At 42.2% G+C, this 21,726-nt stretch overlaps 1 protein-coding gene across 1 annotated transcript in view; it reads right to left on the bottom strand.

The window, feature by feature from the left end:
* The window catches only part of LOC111955397 (glutamate receptor ionotropic, kainate 5-like), a 31,243-nt gene extending 13,833 nt beyond the window's left edge, over positions 1–17,410 (bottom strand). The window contains 12 exon segments of the mRNA XM_023975626.2: positions 1,456–1,488; positions 1,490–1,663; positions 2,365–2,472; positions 2,704–2,808; positions 4,480–4,632; positions 6,719–6,880; positions 7,699–7,752; positions 10,917–11,095; positions 13,005–13,170; positions 14,693–14,790; positions 16,193–16,357; positions 17,255–17,410. Coding sequence (XP_023831394.1) covers positions 1,456–1,488; positions 1,490–1,663; positions 2,365–2,472; positions 2,704–2,808; positions 4,480–4,632; positions 6,719–6,880; positions 7,699–7,752; positions 10,917–11,095; positions 13,005–13,170; positions 14,693–14,790; positions 16,193–16,357; positions 17,255–17,363 — 1,506 coding nt within the window. The 5' untranslated portion in view covers positions 17,364–17,410.
* Between the last annotated feature and the right edge of the window lie 4,316 nt (positions 17,411–21,726).

The raw sequence follows: 21,726 nt of genomic DNA, 5'->3' as shown, positions 1-21,726 counted from the left end.
GAGAGAAGAGCGGGAGAGAGGGGGGTGGGTAAGTGTGTTATTCAATGAAGTGTTTAGGGAATGTTAGTTTTTGTGTGTGGTTATTGCATAACGATGCTTATTTAAAAATTAAGTGAGAGTGTGTGTGTTTTCATGGAATTTACATAACCTTGTGTGTGTGTGTGTGTGGGGGGGGGGGGGCTCCATTAGTGTGTCTCTCTCCGTGTGTGCCACCAAGAGTGTGTCCACTCCACACGAGTGCATGTGTGTGGTGTGTGTGCGCGCGTGTACACGTGTTCATCCACGTGTGTGCGACAGAGACATTAGCCTCTTAACGAGTTGGTTGGGTCACGCATGGCTCCACTACCCCACCAGCCCCACTCACACAAGGGGAAGGTAAGGTCATTACAGACGTCATCATCATTATCATTACCATTATCAGTAACAACGTTATTAGACACTATCGGGAGTCGAGATAGGGCCACACAGATAGCATCAGTAATTGCAGTTGTCGTTTTGAGTGGTGGCAACATTAGCTCAAAACGATGTTACGGCAACAGCAAGTGTGGTAAAATAATGGGTGGGTCTGTGGCGTTGTGGCCAAAATATCCTTCGCATTCACAAACAAAATAGAAACAGTAGTCGCTGTTGTTGTTGTTACGGAAAGAGCAGTTGAAAGAGCTTTGAGTGCCTTGCGGATTCCAATACATTTTGCTGCGTCAGCTGCTACCGCAAGGGACTATTTACGGGAGAGTTGAGATTCATAGACTTGAGTTGGCTCAATGTAAACAAACACATACAAACAGTATGTGGTAAAAGCTGTGACAAGGGATGCAACATTCTGGTTACTTTCCCCAAATTCCMCAGTTTTACAGAAATCCTGGTTGGAAGATTCCTGCAATTAATAAGCAAGAAATCTGAGAATCCTCTTACCAGGATTTGGGGAAAGTTCTATACCACTAAGTTCTATACCACTAACAGCTACAGGTTAGCACGACTATTAGCAGACTTTGATCAGTGGTCACCAACCACGGTACTAGAGAGCTTAGCAGGTTTTTGTTCCATCCCTGCACTAAAACCTGATTAAAGAAATCAACTAATCATCACAACTTAGATGAATTGTATCAGGTATTGCAGTGCAGAGCTGGGCCAAAGCCAGACATCCCTATAGCTCTCCAAGACCAAGGATTCTATCCAGGTTAGTTACCATGCCGAATATTTAAGGCTGACTTTGACTGATTGAAGACCCACCCTATTGACCCACCATTACAGCCAGTCGTCTGGATGGTGTTTGTGTGTGTGTTGTTGTGGTTGTGTGTGTGTGTGTAGTGAGAGAGTGGTGTGTGTGTGTGTGTGTGTGTGTGTGTGTGTGTGTTGTGTGTGTGTGTGTGTGTGTGTGTGTGTGTGTGTGTGTGTGTGTGTGTGAGAGTGTGTGCATGTGTGTATGAGAGTGTGTGTGCGTGTGTGTGCACTTACCCTCATGATGAGCTCTCCCACCATGCCTGTCCAGAGAACCATTTGGTTTCAGGCGCTCCGTAACCAGACCGTCATCCACCAGCTTGATCCTGAAGGAGAACTTCAACATGTCCGACAGCTCTCTTAACATGTCCACACAGAAGCCCTGGTACCGGTCGTTTCCCTGCAGCTCCTGGTAGTTGGACTTATGCATCACATACGGGTTCTCCTGCAATAGCAGGAAATCAAAAGGCATTTACCGAAACGTGTTGATTAAAAAAAGTATATATATATATATCTATCTATACACTCGCTCTTGTCTTTTGTTACTAGCACTGACTTGGTTGATAGCCACTTATTAAGGAAAACATTTGATCACTATGACTGTGAGATGTGGTTGGCTCACCTAGCAATCCTCAGATGAATGCACTAACTAACTATCTCTGGAATAAGAACGTCTGCTAAGTGACTAAAATGTAAATCTATATGTAATATGTATTTTTGAAGTAAACGTCCTACCAACAGCTGCTGAATATCTCTTCATCATAATTCAAAGAAGGAACAGTGTCCTGAACCATTTAGTAAGGGCTGAATCTTCACTTGGAATGTGTGCACACACCCTCATTTACATATATTGTAATTTCTCGCATATATAGGTCACTGGCAAAATGATTTGTCACTAAGCGGCAATAAGCGACCTATTAGACACGAATGACATTAACATCTACTTAGCACTTACTTGATCAGGTGTAAAGAACAGATATTACAAGTTACCGTACAATAAAATGATTAGTGTACCTCTGACTGACTCTTTTTTATTTTTCTTCTTGCTAAATTAAACTTCATCTTGTTTTAACCCAAAATGGCCAACAGAAAACCAACAGTTTCACATTCTACCAATGCAAATTTGCGAAACCACAATGTCTTTACCAATATGGTGGTGACGATGAGCGTCTTGTTAGCCAACGTCTCCGACATGTTGATGTCCAGAGACGTCGAGTTCATCGCCAACGTGTTGTTAGAGTACCAGATTCCGATCTATACACGGGGATGACGAAGGAAAGAAAAGGATTGGGAGAGGGGGAGGGGGGACGAAGAGAAAGAGATAGACAATAGGGGTAAACCCGTGATCAATGTGTATGCATTCGTCAATACGTATAGTGCATCTAACTCCAGTTCTTGGCAAATCAACTCATAAATAGAGCCATTCAACCCCGACCCCACCGTGACCCAGTCACATTTGAGCCCATTACCCCTTGACCCCCTGACCTCTTTATGACCCCCATGGTGCTTCTCCAGGATCCTCAGGGTATAGTTTGTCCTCTGGCCTTTGCTGTTGAACTCAACCCTGCCGGTCAACCCATCATACTCCACCTGAGAGAAAGAGAGAGAGAAAGAGAGAGGGAGTGAGGAAGAGACACACAGAGAGAGACAGAAACAGAGTGAGGGAGAGAGAGAGAGAGAGGGGGGAAGCAAGAGAGTGAAAAACAACATGTATTCTTTCAAGTAGCCAGAGAGAGAGAGTGTGGCAAATAGAGAGAAAAATTATGTTGGACAGAAAGAGAGGGGAGGGACAGAGAAACAGAGCGAAAGAGAGAGGGAGAGATTCAGCCCAGACAAACAAACTAGGCGATAGCTAGGCTTGGCGGCGGTATATTAGATGGCTGAGAGTGGCGAGAGAGACAGAGAGATGTATGGCTAAAACAAAAGGCAAGCAGAGAGACGGAGGGTGCAGCGTGGAGAGAGAGACTCGGGATGAATTATACCCTGAAAGAGAGGTAGAATGAGAGATGCCCAAACGAGGAACAACAGAGCGGGGGAAAGAGGGGGGAGAGGAGAGGAACCACTGCCAAAGAGAGTGTACGAATGATGGAATGATGCACGGAGAGCGAGAAAACATTGTCTGAGACTTAAGAGAGATGAGTGGAGAAACAGATGGTGGAAGATACGAAGTGGCAGACTCCGATAGGAGGTGGAATGAAGGAGAAAGCGAGGATGGAGAGAAAATGTGCTGCCCAGCAGAGCACTACAATGAAGATCGGAAGAATACCATCAACACCACAACCTACAACAACCACAAAACAAGAGCAGTAGTATACGTGACAACATACGAATGCCCCAAAGGCGACACGAAGGTTATAAGATAGTGCTTCAAGCACTAACGTTTTGCGAGGTGGAGCTGTGCTATTCACTAGTTAACCTACTGGTAGAGTTGGGGACAATTCCAAACCAACTCAGTCAATTGCTCAATAATTCCGGAGTCACTTCATGAATTGCAAAGTTAAATCACTTTTATTTTATGAGCTGAAATGCCATTCATCCCGCAAATGTACTGATTTTAAATGGATTTGCCCCGCAACCCTTGTTTCTTCTGTAGTTCATGACCAAAGGTAGCCATGTTTTGGCTAAGCATGGAATCTATTAGAACCTGACTGGTCTGTATTCAACAACATCACATTGTTGCCTTGGCAGGAGAACGAGCTGGCTACGTGGACAAATGCATAAATAGCTAGCCACTCTAGTTGGGACAATGTTCAGTAACAGGTGGATGTACCATGCTATGTTGCATATTTCCACTAAGCACTGGACCTATTGGGACGATGTTACATTGTTGCCTGGGCAAGACAACAATGAGTTGGCTTATATGCAGGTGGCACAATTGGCTAGTTTGGACAACATGCAGGAAAGAAAAACCACACTGGTGAACTAAAGGTTTCTGTAGTCAACAAAACTTACAACAACATTACAATGGGATAGTTGGGACAGCATTGGGACAGTGTTGAGACACTATTGGGACAGCATCGGGACAGTATTGGGACAGTATTGGGACAGCATTGGGACAGTGTTGAGACAGTATTGGGACAGCATCGGGACAGTATTGGGACAGCATCGGGACAGTATTGGGACAGTATTGGGACAGTATTGNTATTGGGACAGTATTGAGACAGTATTGGGACAGCATCGGGACAGTGTTGAGACAGTATTGGGACAGCATCGGGACAGTATTGGGACAGTATTGAGTAAAGAGAGAGCAGGTGTGGGTACCATGCGCAGGTAGTTCATCAGGCTGGTGCCATGCTGCCAGATCTGAGGAGTGGTGCAGCTGAGCGGCTTGACTCCAATCTCCTGACTCCGGTTGAGCTCACGCACCGCCCCCACCACCACATGCACCGCATCAAACATGAGAGCCGACGACAGCTGTGGGAGAGAGAGAATAGTTGATACTAATGTTCTCAGAGAGAGAGTAAGAAAGACATAGGGAGGGGGGGAAAGGAAAGAGAGACGGAGAGAGGCACAATGGCAGAGAGAGAAAGAGAGAGAAAGATGAGGGAGGCAGGCATAAGGATAGAGAGAGAGATGGAGAAAGAAAGACAGAAACATTGAGATAGATGTAACATTTCTCAGTCAACAAGGTGGCACTGTGGTCTGTGCCAAAGCGATGTGATTCAATCAAACCTTGAAGGGATACGTTGGGATTTTGGCAATGAGGCCCTTTATCTACTTCCCCAGAGTCAGATGAACTCGTGGAAACCATTTTTATGTCTCTGTGTCCAGTATGAAGGCTGTTAGGGGTCGTTTTGTGAACCAATGCTAACTAGCGTTAGCACAATGACTGGAAGCATGTTAGTTAGCAATTGTGCTAGCGCTAGTTAGCAACTTCCATCTGACTCTGGGGAAGTAGATAAAGGGCCTCAATGCCAAAATCCCGAACTATCCCTTGAACATTAATGACATCTGGTTAGGCATCAGTCAACCGGACAGAGTGTGAATCACACAGATTGTGAGTGACAGCATGGCAATCTGTGTACCTCGACTGTCAGTTTGATTGTGTCAAAAGGAATAGTGATAAAGTCTGTGTATGAGGCTGGTGGGAGGGGCTATAGGAGAACGGGCTCATCGTAATGGCTGGATTGGCATTAATGGAACGGAGTCAAACGGGGTTTCCATATGTTTGATACCGTTCCGTTTCTCCCATTCCAGCCATTACCACCAGCCTCCTCTGCTGTGTATGAAATGTACGAGTAAATGTGTGGCATTGCACGTACGAGTAAGTGTATGAGTGAGAATGTATGAGGGAATGTGAAATTGGATGTCATTATACTGTTATAGTATAAAATATATAATGCTAGAGCAGTATAAGTTAGTATCGAGAGTATACGGGTAGTAGTCAAAATATGTACGGGTAACATCAGGAGGGTAACTTAGCAGTAGTGAGTACACAAGAAAAATACTTGGCTGACACGATATGAGTAAGTTACTGTAGCAGTATATGAGTAAGTTTCTGTAGTAGTATATGTGTCACGCCCTGATCTGAGTCACCTGTCCTTGTGCTTGTCTCCACCCCCTCCAGGTGTCGCTTATTATCCCCGGTGTAATTATCCCTGTGTTTCCTGTCTCCCTGTGCCAGTTTGTCTTGTTTGTCAAGTCAACCAACGTTTTTGTGTCTCAGCTCCTGCTTTTCCCAGTCTCTCTTTTCTCGCCCTCTTGGTTTTGACCCTTGCCTGTCCTGACTCTGAGCCCGCCTGCCTGACCACTCTGCCTGCCCGTGACCTCGTGCCTGCTTATCGCCTGGTACTGTTTGGACTCTGACCTGGTTTATGAACTCTGTACCCAACATGCCTTTTGGCTACCCCTTTTGTTATAATAAATATCGGAGCTCAACCATCTGCCTCCTGTGTCTGCATTTGGGTCTCGCCTTGTGCCCTTATAATATGAGTAAGTTACTGTAGCAGTATATGAGTAAGTTACTGTAGCAGTATATGAGTAAGTTACTGTAGCAGTATATGAGTAAGTTACTGTAGCAGNATATGAGTAAGTTACTGTAGCAGTATATGAGTAAGTTACTGTAGCAGTATATGAGTAAGTTACTGTAGCAGTATATGAGTAAGTTACTGTAGCAGTCTATGAGTAAGTTACTGTAGCAGTATATGAGTAAGTTACTGTAGCAGAATATGAGTAAGTTACTGTAGCAGTATATGAGTAAGTTACTGTAGCAGTATATGAGTTACAGTATAAGAGTAACAGTATGTGCCAGTGTATGAGCAAAATGATTTGAGTAATAAGTATATGAGTATTAGTAAGTAATCAGTATACAAGTGACAGTACGACTATTGAAAGAGAATATAACAGTGTTTGAAGAAGGTATGCATTACAGTGAATGTAAATATGGAGGGAGAGTATTACAGTATATGAAAGTATATGAGTACAGTATATGAGAAAGATTGAGTATGAGTAACAGTAACAGTGTATGAGTACAGCCACATACAAGGTGTCCTGTTCTCACCGCTGGGCCGGGGTAGGGGCTGAGTTCACAGCTCTCCCTCCAGGATAGGTTGAGACTCCTGATGAACTCCAGGTAGAAGGGATGGCTGCTGTTGAACATGGAGAAACCCACGATGTTGGACTGGTCATCCACCACGTCGTCCAATCGCAGCAGGGGAAAGTCCTGATTGACGTAAGAGAGAGGGAGGGGCTTGGGAGTGCACATTCTAGAGAGAGCTAGCTAAACCACACAGGTGGATAAAAAGTTTGTTTATATTTCATGTGTGTCCCCCTCGCCAGTGATGTAAATGATATGAAATGATTGTTCGACAGTGACGTATGAGATAACAGTGTGGAATAGGGGTAGAAGAGGGTAAGTAAGTAAATTGTTCTTATTTTTAAACTTTTGAAATATTTTTGAAATGCGGCTCTGAAAAAGATCATTGCAGTTGGACCGCAGTGGTAACAGTGTACCACAGCATCTCACAATAGCAGAGTGATACTTTATACTGTAAGGCCACAGTGTATCAGTACGATATATAGGACCGTGGTACAATACAGGGACAGCGTTTTGGTACCGGGAGGCAGGACAGGGAGCCAGGTCCAGACAATAGAGTGGCGTGCCATTCAGCCACTGTATGAAAATGAAAGGGTGATGATTTAGAGATTTCTGGCCCCTCTCCAAAGTTTCGGGGAACTGCCGTTTTGCCCTTAGGGGTGTGAGGCGCACGCCCTTGTAAGTACCACGGTAAAAATGTCCTGCACTGTAGACGGGACGGGATATGATGTCGGAAATATTATTAGCTATGTAAGTCACCTCGCACAAGGGCATGCGCCGGGCAGGGAAATAATGATGACAAACTGCGCACTCCCATCATGCATTTCAGATGAGATCCGCCGTGATAGCCATCCATAGGCCGGGCGGCCAGGGCACGAGCAGAGAGGGTAGTGGGTAGGGTACGGAGAGGGAGGGGAGGATGATTTTGATTGGTATGCTCTTACCATGGTGGTGAGGATGTACTTGTAAAATGCTGATGTCATCCCCAGCTCCGATGCCTGAGGGGTGGAAAAGGAGAGAGGGGGTCATTGGTAACAGTGCTGAACTGTACTGCATTGTGGGTGACGCAACAACTTGATCATATGGCATTCAGATAACAAGTTGGTTCGCTTTATACACATCAGTCGGTGTATAACATGTACAACTGTGACCTCTCTGCTATTGAGACATAATGTAAAGCTAACAGCGCATATCTGCTATTTTGACGTGCATTTACATAGCTTACATGAAGACTACTTGTAGCATTTACATAGCTTACATGAAGACTACTTGTAGCATTTACATAGCTTACATGAAGACTACTTGTAGCATTTACATAGGCTTACATGACAGATTTAGATATTCATTAGGATTCGTTAATGTAGCTTTACATAGCTTACATGAAGACTACTTGTAGCATTTACATAGCTTACATGAAGACTACTTGTAGCATTTACATAGCTTACATGAAGACTTAAGAATATATTGTAGCATTAATAGAATACTGAAGACTACTTGTAGATTTACATAGATTTACATGAAGATTACTGTAGCATTTACATAGCTTACATGAAGACTACTTGTAGGCATTTACATAGCTTACATGAAGACTACTTGTAGACTATTATACAATAGCTTACAATGAAGATTACTTGTAGCATTTACATAGCTTACATGAAGACTACTTGGTAGCATTAACTAATAGCTTACATGAAGACTACTTGTAGCATTAATATACGATCAGTCATACTTAGGTTAACTTAATTTAACTTGTAGGCATTTACATAGCTTACATCTATTGACATGTACTGAAACTTTGCATTTACATAGCTTACATGAACTGACATACTGATCGTAGCATTTACATAGCTTACATGAAGACTACTTTGTAGCATTTACATAGCTTCAGTGAAGCTACTTGTAGCATTTACATTAAGCTTACATGAAGACTACTTGTTAGCATTTACATAGCTTACATGAAAGACTACTTGTAGCATTTACATAGCTTACATGAAGATTACTTGTAGCATTTACATAGCTTACATGAAGATACTTGTAGAGTTTACATAGCTTACAATGAATATTACTTGTAAGCATTATACATGCTTACATGAAGATTACTTGTAGCTTTACATAGCTACATGAAGACTACTTGTAGCATTTACATAGCTTACATGAAGACTACTTGTAGCATTTACATAGCGTACATGAAGATTACTTGTAGCATTTACATAGCTAGATCTATGTAGACATTTAAACCACATATAGATACTTGTAGCATTTACATAGCTTACATGAAGACTACTTGTAGCATTTACATAGCTTACATGAAGATACTTGTAGCATTTACATAGCTTACATGAAGATACTTAGATTTAACAGACATGAAGAACTTGTAGCATTACATAGCTTACATGAAGATTACTTGTAGCATTTACATAGCTTACATGAAGACTACTTGTAGCATTTACATAGCTTACATGAAGATTTATACTTGTAGCATTTCATAGCTTAATGAAGAACTACTTGTAGCATTACATAGCTTACATGAAGACTACTTGTTAGCATTTACATAGCTTACATGAAGACTACTTGTAGCATTTACATAGCTTACATGAAGACTACTTGTAGCATTTACATAGCTTACATGAAGATTACTTGTAGCATTTACATAGCTTACATGAAGATTACTTGTAGCATTTACATAGCTTACATGAAGACTACTGTAGCATTTACATAGCTTATCATGAAGATTACTTGTAGCATTTACATAGCTTACATGAAGATTACTTGTAGGCATTTACATAGCTTAATGAGAATTACTTGGTAAAGCATGTGTTACATAGCTTACATGAAGACTACTTGTAGCTTATTTACAATAGCTTACACAATGATATGTATTATATTGTTAGACAGTTTAGTATACATAGCTTACATTTTGAAGATTACTTGTAGCTATTACATAGCTTACATGAAGATTACTTGTAGACATTTACAATAGCTTACATGAAGATTACTTGTAGCTTTACATAGTTTTACAGTAGTTGTGCCACTGGTAGTGCCACCAATGAATACAGAACAGAATAACTATCTATTTTAAAAGCATGCATACATAATGCGCCTTCTGGCTGCAATACAGAGTAGAATACATGGCACTATGTGTTATTACTCAAGCAGATTGACGTTAGCAGTGGGCAAGGCACAAACCTACATAAAGATTTCATAGCACAAATCAAAATTCACAAACAGATTCATAAGTTAACGATATGTACTGCATTACAATGTGTTATAATTCATTATACACCATGTGACCAAAGGTTTTATATATATATGAATTTACATGTGTTTTATATATATATGAGTTATACTGTATTTTATATATATATAATATGGTTATTCCTATGTTTTTATTATATCATGAGATTTCAATACATGGTGTTATTTATATATTCATTGAGATCTATGACCTATGTGTTTATATATAATTATATAATAATATTATATGAGTTATACATGTTGATTATTATATAATAATATTATATAATAATTATATTAATATAATATATTATATATCATCGAGATTATATTCGATTTATATATAATATAATATGAGTTATACATGTAGATTATATATATATACATAATGAAGTTATACATGTGTTTTATATATATATATATATATATATATTATAACTATATATATATATATATATGAGTATAACATGGTGATTTTTTTATATATATATGAGTTATACATATGTTTTATATATATATATATATGAGTTATACATGTGTTATATATATATATATATATGAGTTATACATGTGTTTAATATATATATGAGTTATACATATGTTTTATATATATATATATATATGAGTTATACATGTGTTTTATATATATATATATGAGTTATACATGTGTTATGACGTCCTTATGTAGATCGAGGTAGCCTTCAAATAAAGTGTTTTTCTTTGAAGGACTTTAAACAATAATATATAATAATAATACATGCCATTTAGCAGGCCCTTTATCCAAAGCAACTTAGTCACGCGGGCATACATTTTACGTACGGGCGGCCCTGAGAATCAAACCCACTATGCCTCGCTCTACCACCTGAGCTACAGATGACCACACTGTTGTCAGTTGTCTTTGTAACTGTAGCCCAGTGAGTGTCCTGACCTTCTGGAGGATGAGGTAGGAGATGGAGGCATTGGCGTCGATGATGATAGTGGCCACTTTGTCGTCTCTGATCTCCTTCAGCAAGGGGGTGGGGTCCAGGCTTTCGTCCAGCATCCTGACGGACAACGTTTCCCGGGAGATCAGGAAGCGTCGCACCAGCTCCTCCAATCGCAGCAGGCCTAAAGGGTGGAGGCGGGGGGCGTCAAAGTTAGAGGCTGGGAATGTGTTGATGGTTGACAACCAAACATTTCAGAGAACTACAGCACAGTATTGCTGTTTCAAAACTCATTTTGATGACTGCTACCATTATGATTACTTATATTTTGCCCTATTTCTCTGTCCCCCTCCCCCTTTATATTATACCGCGTAGTAACTCTAAAACTAATTTGGTAAATATATCAGAATTTAACAGGTAATCAGATGGTAACTAAATGCCTAGAGGATGCTGTTAACGTTCACATTCTCTGTAAACCACTATGTTTAATCTGATATTTTGGTGAGGTGTGTAACAAAGGAGGGGTTTTGAATATTTTAAGTTGTTTCACTTTTTTCTTAAATGAATGACAAGTACACCTTTGCTTCCTGCCTGTTTTTATAACATTTACATTTACGTCATTTAGCAGACGCTCTTATCCAGAGCGACTTACAAATTGGAAAGTTCATACATATTCATCCTGGTCCCCCCGTGGGGAATGAACCCACAACCCTGGCGTTGCAAGCGCCATGCTCTACCAACTGAGCCACACGGGACCATAACATTCCGTGACCACTGAGTGAACGTATCCAGGACTAGCAAAATCACATGCATGACCTTGATAATTGAAACAATAAACTCTCCATAGGGTGGCTGTAATTTAACTGAACCGTGAACAGGGAAACCAATACATTGGCAATGTAGCTGACTGTAAAAACAATTTTAAACAGAAGAGAGAAGAAGAAAAAAACATATATTTTACGAGGGCACATTACACAGACCGCATACCAGTCCAACCAAGTGGAAAACAGTGGGATCGATAAAGAGGGAGGCCGGCGCGGCCTGTAGAAAGATACATTCAGTGCATGATCACACCTGACCTTGGCCCCAGACCTGAGCAGTCAAGTGGAGAGGCAGCTCATAAGTGGAAAGCATAATCCAATCTGGAGGGGAACTGGGCTAATCCACCGCGTGGACCGGCCCGGCGGCTGCACTCTGTGTGCAGGGGGACCCGAGGATACACTCTGCTGAAGTTTCAGGGGCATCGGCTGTACGTTGACAAGCCTAAAGCGTCAAAACATATACACAGTACATAAACCTCAACGGGTAGCTATGTACTGCTATAACCTTCTTGGCTAAATGAAGGATTACGTGAGCAGACACCTTGAAGAAAACCCTGCACTCACGCTCAACCTTTGCGTAGATCAAACTGTAACCGTGGAGAGTTTGTGTATGGAAATACGGAGGTAAAGGAAATACAGGAGGACACGAATACAGTCGAGCTCAACACTCACGCTCTGCCTTGGCATAAATGAGACTGTACACTCTTCGAAAAAAGGGCTCCAAAAGGGTTATTTCGGCTGTTCCCATAGGAGAACCCTTTTTGGTTCCAGATAGAACCCTCTGTGGAAAGGGTTCTACTTGGAACCAAAAAGGGTTCTCCTATGGGGACAGCCCGAAGAACCCTTTTAGGTTCTAGATAGCACCTTTTTTTCGAAGAGCGTACATAGGGAAGAATTGTAGTACAGAAATATACCTGTAGGGAAGTATAGGAGCATGCATGTAGCATCAGACACCCTTAGGTGTACACTCACGCTCTGCCTTGGCATAAATGAGACTGTACACTCTTCGAAAAAAGGGCTCCAAAAGGGTTCTTTCGGCTGTTCCCATAGGAGAACCCTTTTTGGTTCCAGATAGAACCCTCTGTGGAAAGGGTTCTACTTGGAACCAAAAAGGGTTCTCCTATGGGGACAGCCCGAAGAACCCTTTTAGGTTCTAGATAGCACCTTTTTTTCGAAGAGCGTACATAGGGAAGAATTGTAGTACAGAAATATACCTGTAGGGAAGTATAGGAGCATGCATGTAGCATCAGACACCCTTAGGTGTACACTCACACTCTGCCTTGGCGCAGATGAGGCTGGCGGTGGGGTAGCTGAAGGAGCGGAGGATGGCCCCTATAGCCAGACTCAGGTCCTCGTTGCTGGGGTAGAGGCTGACCGAGGCGAAGCGGAGGTATGGGAGTTTGGGCGTCTCCTCCGGGCCTATCTTCACATGAGGGATCTGAGACAGCAGGCAACATAAGGCGTTACAAATGCTCTTTTAGGCATTATGAATTGGTCATGGGAAGTGTTCATCATTGTTTATGTGTGTGTGTTATAAAGGATGGATTATTATTATCATACATAATATATTATAATATATTATAATTAGCAAAAGAGTAAAGGAAGGAAGATAACAGGCCGGGTGGTATATTAAAGGCCCAGTGCAGTCAAAATTATGTTTTTCCTGTGTTTTGTATAATTTTGTACACCAGCTGATGAAACTAACACCGTAAAAGTGTGAAAACATTTGATCAGTGTTATTTCCTGATAGTTGCTGGTTGAAAATACAATCTACACAGGACCTTCTAATCAGCAGGTTTTGCATGGGTGGAGTATAGGCTTGCCTGGTGACAGTATACATTCATATAACAAAGAGAGTTTCAAACCTCTGACAATAACAGGTACTTTTCATATTACATAACCCTTCCCCTCCCCATTCAGACCACTCCCAGACAGTCCTAGCAGTTCTTGCTTGAGAAAATGTTTTTTGCTAAAAAGCTATTTTTGGTTCTTTTTGACTATTTTAATGGAAAACTATTACAGTAAGGTAGTTAATTGTTACCCAGAAACAATTTGATATTCAAATAAAAACAGCTACATTGGGCATTTAAGCATTCAAGCTTTTACCCGGGACAGTATTATCATGCTCTGTCCATCACATTTACATTTTCAACCCAATTGAAGAGCAACAAAACAAAATGTGTTTTTATACTGGTTTATACTCCAAGGCAAACAGTTGAAGTTTTTCACATTTGTATTTTCTCCTTATGGTGAGATTTTAAACCCTGTTTGACTCAACCTGGCTAAGGGCTAGGTCTGAAATGCTTCACCCCTGGGATGAAATACTGTTCACCCCGTACTGAAATAAAGTCTAATGTGAAAATGCCTACAGAGATTTCCAATGGCGGATGATTGACAGCATCCGTATTATATTATTATAATCAGTCCTGTTGCAGATTCAGACGACGAAGAGATGTATAGAGATCGTAATCTAACCATGGAATACGATTGTGATTCATTATCGTAGCTAGTGAAAGAAGGAGTATTAACCAGGTCAATTCTCTGCATGACCGAAGTGTGACCATGCAGGTTCAAACTGAATGAACCACAGTTAACTCATTACAGAGTTCACTGAATTATGACCGAGGGAGAGAGATCAGAGAGGACATTTCCTCGAGCGACGATGGCTGTGTTCCAACATGAACTCTTTCCACGTCTCCTCTCCCTCACATGCACTGACCCGAAAGGACTTAGAATACATGCCATTCAGCAGAGGCTTTTATCCAAAGCAATGCATACATTTTCATATTGGTGACCCCAGCAGGATTGTTATAAACAAAATGACCGAAACCTATCCAGTCCTTTCAATGATCGGTAATCATCCAGTAAGCAGACAAGTAGTGGAGTAGTGGTTTATGGGAGTGTGGGGATACAGTAGGAGTAGCAGTGTGAAGGTGGTTTAGAGGCCATAGCTAGCTCACCTCCTTCTCCCCACAGATGTGACTGACAGTTGAGCCTGAGGCGGGACTGGACGCGGGGCCAATCACAGAGACCACCCCCTTCGGCAATATCTGACACACTGGAGAGAGAGGGGGGAGATAGAGAGGAAAGAGAGACAGGAGAGAGAGAGAGAAAGAGAGAGTAGGAGCGAGAGAAAGAGAGAGCGAGATGGTGTGGGATATATATGGTGAGAGAAAGAAAAGGGTAAACAAGAGAGAGAGACAGACAGGAAGGAGGGAGAGAGAGATGGGGGAATTAGTAAAGAGGGAGAATTTTCCAGCAAGATGGAAGAGTCAACGTCTTGGATGAGGTCCAGTTCTGTCTGTGTCCTGTTCTTGGATGATATATCAAATTAAGAGTCAATGCCAGACACTTTTGATTAATTGAAGCCATAACGGCAATCTGAGTCCACGCTCTGTCTAGTGGAGATTAGTGTTCTAATTCTGTCCAGAAAAACCTGTGCGGCTCTTCTAGATCCGAGACAGATAAGCAATGTGTGTGTGTGTCTGTGTGTATGCACGTTCATGCTTGCAGATCACTCACTACTTAAAGAGCAACTGTTAAGACCGACTACCATAGCCCCTTTCCTGCAGTCAAATGAGCTTGTGTCCTCATGGGTGGAATGTTAATCTTTTTCATAATTAATAAACATTGTAAAAAATAAAATAAAAATCCAGTGTTTCTATGTCAAACAGTTTTGTTATATTTCAGTCTTCTGTGATGTATATAAAGTGCAATATTGGGATGCAAACGCAAAATGGAATACATTTCAACTGTATATCTGACATGGTACAGGTGTCTTCGTAAGCCCTTAACAACGTAAGTGAAGTGTATACTTTTGTTTCAATGTAGATTTGTTTAATTAAGACTACCAAGAAACACTCTGTGACCCTGATTTAGCCCACTGCAGTAAAAGCATATTGCCTCCCTTTGTGATGGTGAGAGTACAAAAAGCTATCCCTTCTGAAAAATAATGATCTCGCATACACACTTAGCTCGATCGAGTCGTCCTTTTCCGAGACAATAACTTCTGTCAGTGGTACACTGCACTGTGTAGGTGTATGTGGGTGTAACTCGTTTGATGAGTGTGTTAGTTCCTCTGAGATAATGCCTAGTCTTTACCTCAGAGGGCTGACACAGTCTTGTGTCACTCAGAAGACCTGGGTTTCAAACCCAGTCCATCAAATTTGTATGAGTGTCTATCCAGGAATATCCCATTGGGCACGGAAGTCTATTCAACTTCTATTCCACGTTGGTTCAACGCAATTTCGTTGACATGACTTGGAAACCACGTTGATTCAACCAGTGTGTGCCCAGCGGGATTTGTAGCATTTGTAGCATTCACATTAGCTTAGCGGGCTAACACATTCTTGCGGTACACATTACTCGACCTGGGTTTGAAACCCTTCGGTCACAGTTGTGTGAATAAAATGTCTATCCAGCTCTATTTGACAATACTGGTTCGTACTGATCCTACTTACTGGTATCGGTGGTCTCGTACTGGGAGTCCTTCTGCAGCTCGAAGATGTCCACCTCCACCCTGGCTCTGGACGGGCCCTCAAACACACTGTTGATATTCTCCCTGGCCAGAGCCAGTGCCAGCCTCTCCCCTCGACCACACACCGACTGGTCGTCCAAAATAGCCGCTGGGGGATAAATAGAACGATAGAAGGACAGACGAGAAGATAAAAGGAGCATGAGAAAACAGACCTGGGGACGGATGGATTCAAATCCACTGTTGTGTTTTGTCCTTCCTTTCAAAACAAGTCTATCTGATCTATGTTCCAATAAGGCTGACCTTTTAACTAACATTCAACCCATCTGTGAAATGGATGCCAGGGGTGCGTCACAGAGAATCACACAGACTAGAGSCATTTTCAAGGAAAGATTATTCAGKGGGAAAATTGGACGACCTGTCACCTGACATTTAGGATGATCACTGAATGATGATCACATCGGTGAAGTCARCAAAATGTACATATGCAAATGGTTTAACCAATTAGTTGAGGAACCCATTGACAGAGCCAATTATCGCGTCATCTTTATGGTAACGACTCTTGTTTACATTACAATTACAGAGGAATGATGCATTCTCTGATCCAAGCCTTATCTTCCTGATCTTCAATTAGCCTACAGTATCCATGGAGACATTTATAGACTATTGTACTGTAAAATGTAYTGTACTGCAGGTTACTGTGCTGTATTGTTTTGTGTACTCTCATGGTACATATGGTGAACTAAAACCCCATTCATCAAACCGGCAAGACATATGATTTTTTTTTTAAAGTGGGTAAAGACAATGAGGAGTATTTGTTCTTGTCAGCCATAACAGTGGGATCCCCATCTCACCCATTCGGCCGTCACTAGTTACCACAGCCACAAAGTAATAAACCGTGCTTATTTTTAAMAATKTATCTTCTTAAAATGTGATTTTAAACCTAACCACACTGCTAACCGTATGCCTAACCATAACCTTAGTTTCTTWAATTTTTACGATATAGCCAATTTTGACTCTGTGGTTGTGGTAACTAGTGGAAACCCACCCATTCTGACGGAGGAGAGGGCGGGAGCCTGGGTGAAAGAGAGCGGGGCCATGGTCAGCAACAGGAAGAGGAAGTAAATCGACAGCAGCAGCGCTGGCAGAGCCGGCATCTTCCACTGCTCCTCATGGAGAATGGTCTTCTGGCTGCCTGGTCCACCACCTGCYGGACGGGAGGACTCATTACAACACACATACTATACAACTACATGACATAATAAACAGCTAAATTACATAATACCCGCCTGACTAGGGGAGAATCTCAATTGCWTACTCCTTGCGTCCTCTCTCCTCACCTCAGTCTTAAAACYCATTGGATGAGAAAGCCAGAGGTCCCTCCCCTCTGACCTTCTCCTCCGATTGATTTTAAGGAGGTGAGGAGAGAGTACGCTTGGAGTATGCAATTGAGATTATTCTTAGGACTTCATGTATTTCAGAGGTAAGGAGGCAGCACACATTCACATAGTTCACACTCACATCGAAACTCACATGGCTACCAGAATTAGTCACTCAAGGAAAACTTCTAGAGCACAAAGCGATTAAATAGGGGAAGCAATGAGAGAGCGATAGAGAGAGAGAGAGATGGAGAGATAAAAAATGGAAAGAGAGAGAGAGAGAGAGCTTCAGGTATAGAAAATAATGTAATTGGCTGAGGAGGCATGACAAAATGAGTCAAAATCTTCAAAGTAGATTAAAGCTACAGTAGTGAGATTTAGGGAGGGCCGGTATAACTGAACACAGGAAGTAGCCATGGGGTAAAACAAATCGAATATAGTTCCTTCACATCCCATAACTTCATCTGTACTCTGGACAGTCAGTTATTTTGTCAACTGTCTGATTTGTTACCCCTGCTAAATGTTTATCTTTCCTGCCAATGACAAATGTAATTTAAATTGAAAGAGTTGAGTAGGACAGGCTGACAAGGCAAGAGACTGAGGAGTGCAAGACAGTGCGAGATGAGCGGTAAAAGATAAAGAAGAAGAATTGAGTTGATATTATAGAAAGAGAGAGAGAGAGAGACAGACAGAGCGAGCATGAGAGAGCTGTACTGAGTGACAGAAAATTTAGTAGGAATAGACACGGTACAGACTGTAGGAGCAAATGGGAAATGGAGCCTGGTAGAAATAAACAAAATAATGATCCTAATTAATTAGGAGCTTCCAGTAGGCTGTAAGCGGTGTCATGTAGCAAGCCTGCTGTTACAAAACACTGCACCTCTGGGTGCATTAGCTTAAAGAGGCAATCTGCGAATGCTACATCAATTTTTTTAAACTTTTAAATTATTTATAAACTCAGCAAAAAAAGAAACGTCCCTTTTTCAGGACCCTGTCTTTCAAAGATAATTAGTAAAAATCCAAATAACTTCACAGACCTTCATTGTAAAGGGTTTAAACACTGTTTCCCATGCTTGTTCAATGAACCATAAACAATTAATGAACATGCACCTGTGGAACGGTCGTTAAGACACTAACAGCTTTACAGACGGTAGGCAATTAAGGTCACAGTTATGAAACTTWGGACACTAAAAAGAGGCCTTTCTACTGACTCTGAAAAACACCAAAAGAAAGATGCCCAGGGTCCCTACTCATCTGCGTGAACATGCCTTAGGCATGAGGCAAGGAGGCATGAGGACTGCAGATGTGGCCAGGGCAATACATTGCAATTACGTGGCAGACCACGTGTAACAACGCCTGCACAGGATCGGTACATCCGAACATCACACCTGCGGGACAGGTACAGGATGGCAACAACAACTGCCCGAGTTACACAGGAACGCACAATCCCTCCATCAGTGCTCAGACTGTCCGCAATAGGCTGAGAGAGGCTGGACTGAGGGCTTGTAGGCCTKTTGTAAGGCAGGTCCTCACCAGACATCACCGGCAACAACGTCGCCTATGGGCACAAACCCACCGTCGCTGGACCAGACAGGACTGGCAAAAAGTGCTCTTCACTGACGAGTCGCGGTTTTGTCTCACCAGAGGTGATGGTCGGATTCGTGTTTATCGTTGAAGGAATGAGCGTTACACCGAGGGCTGTACTCTGGAGGGTGATCGATTTGTAGGGTCCGTCATGGTCTGGGGCGGTGTGTCACAGCATCATTGGACCGAGCTTGTTGTCATTGCAGGCAATCTCAACGCTGTGCGTCACAGGGAAGACATCCTCCTCCCTCATGTGGTACCCTTCCTGCAGGCTCATCCTGACATGACCCTCCAGCATGACAATGCCACCAGCCATACTGCTCGTTCTGTGTGTGATTTCCTGCAAGACAGTAATGTCAGTGTTCTGCCATGGCCAGCGAAGAGCCTGGATCTCAATCCCGTTGAGCACGTCTGGGACCTGTTGGATCGGAGGGTGAGGGCTAGGGCCATTCCCCCCAGAAATATCCGGGAACTTGCAGGTGCCTTGGTGGAAAGGTGGGGTAACATCTCACAGCAAGAACTGGAAAATCTGGTGCAGTCCACGAGGAGGTGATGCACTGCAGTACTTAATGCAGCTGGTGGCCACACAAAAGTAACAGATACTGACTGTTACCTTTGATTTTGAGCCCCCCTTTATTCAGGGACACATTATTCAATTTCTGTTAGTCACATGTCTGTGGAAATTGTTCAATTTATGTCTCAGTTTTTGAATCTTGTTATGTTCATACAAATATTTACACATGTTAAGTTTGCTGAAAATAAACGTAGTTGACAGTGAGAGGACGTTTCTTTTTTTGCTGAGTTTACATATGCGCACATTGATTCTTAAAGAATATACTTTCTCAAATCCTCATGAGCTTAGTTCAACTGTTGTACCCCATCAGAACCCAAAATATATGCTTGTTTTACAGAACATGGGGAAAACTATGATGTAGATCTCATCGATGGTGAGTACTTACATCCATAGCTCTGTCTATGAATTTGAGAGTGGTTACATTTCTCCAGCCCCATCCCTCAGCTGTTTACCAAAACAGATGTGGGTTTTGTCTTTGTTATTGTTTGAACTTYAGATTGCCCAAGAGGGGATTACAAACAATAGTTATTTTCCTTCAAATAAAATGGTAAATATCAACATGGAGTTTTCTTATCCTTATTAAATCTTATCTGATAGCTTTTTACCGTGTTAAACAATATGGTCCTGATAAGAAATATACCTCACATTATTTCCGCTGCTTTGAAAGTGTTTTTGGTCCAGTTTGAAGAGGTTTAAAAACTGAAATTACAATTTCAACGAACGCTTGATTCAACATTAGCTCCGCTTCGTCTTTCAAGTAAAAGGCAGTTTAAGTTGCCATAAGCTACTCTGATGTGAGGAAGACAGCCCCCACAAATACTCAACGTCACAAAGGAAAGATCTGGATCAACTGTTAGTCTTTTGGGTAATGAGACTTAATACCTTCCCTAAATATAGGATATTAGCATTATGTTCCTGGGGGATAAGACTGTATTGTTTTGCTTTGCCGGCATCACGGAGCCGTCTTGCTGACTCAAACACTATAATGAGATGGTAATCCTTTCAAATAGCCCCAGACACACAACACATTTCTCCCTCCGAACAGAAGGATGGGTTCAACACAGGTACACACTCTTCCGCTGCGCTTTCTTCCCGACAGCTAGCATGCCACTGTAGGCTACCGTCATCGCATGCGGCACAAACAGAAATGACAGAGTGAGCCAAATTGATTTGGAATGGCTAGTGGACGGTGAACGGTGGCAACTAGCTATATTGTTTACATTGACTCCACTAATTGTGGTTTTGATGTCTCGGTGTCTTCTTGAATGTAAACTGTGGTCCATTGTCTAATACAAATGGTTAGGGAAAACACCCTAGACACTAAATTGTTTAGTTAATGCATTGCACATTCGAACAAATGGTTGTTCTACTATTGGTACCAGCTGTGTATATGTACAGCTGTCTGCACTGTACGCTGTGCTGTATATATAGAGTTCATGAATACATGTATCAAAGACAAGCACTGTGCATGTTTTCCCATGTTGCTTCAGCTGTTCATTCCAGGTTTACTCTGTGGTAGGTGTGTTTCTCTACTCCAATCCTTGTCAAAGCACTCGATCACAAACATGGAGAAAGGGAGGGAGGGAGGGATGGATGGATGGATAGGCAGAGGAGAAGGCACTGCTACTACAGTGTGAAGGTGAGGGCTGACCTCTGTGGCCTGACTGCGCTGAGCTGCAAATGAGCACATGAGACACATCACACCAGCGGGTAACGAGTGAGAGTACAGCATCAGCAAAGACAGAAGGAGAGATGGGGGAGAAAGGTAGATGGGAAGGAGAGAGGGGGGAGAAAGGTAGATGGGAAGGAGAGATGGGGGAGAGGTAGATGGGAAGGAGAAGAAAGGGGGAGAGGTAGAATGGGAAGGAGAGATGGGGAGAGGTAGATGGGAAGGAGAGAGGGGGGAGAGGTAGAATGGGAAGGAGAGATGGGGGAGAAAGGTAGATGGGAAGGAGAGAGGGGGAGAAAGGTAGATGGGTAAGG

This window comes from Salvelinus sp. IW2-2015, linkage group LG30 (genome assembly GCF_002910315.2).
Source record: "Salvelinus sp. IW2-2015 linkage group LG30, ASM291031v2, whole genome shotgun sequence".
NCBI classification, from domain to species: domain Eukaryota; kingdom Metazoa; phylum Chordata; class Actinopteri; order Salmoniformes; family Salmonidae; genus Salvelinus; species Salvelinus sp. IW2-2015.
The sequence above is the reverse complement of the archived record's forward strand: the minus strand, read 5'-3'. Positions and strand labels throughout refer to the sequence as shown.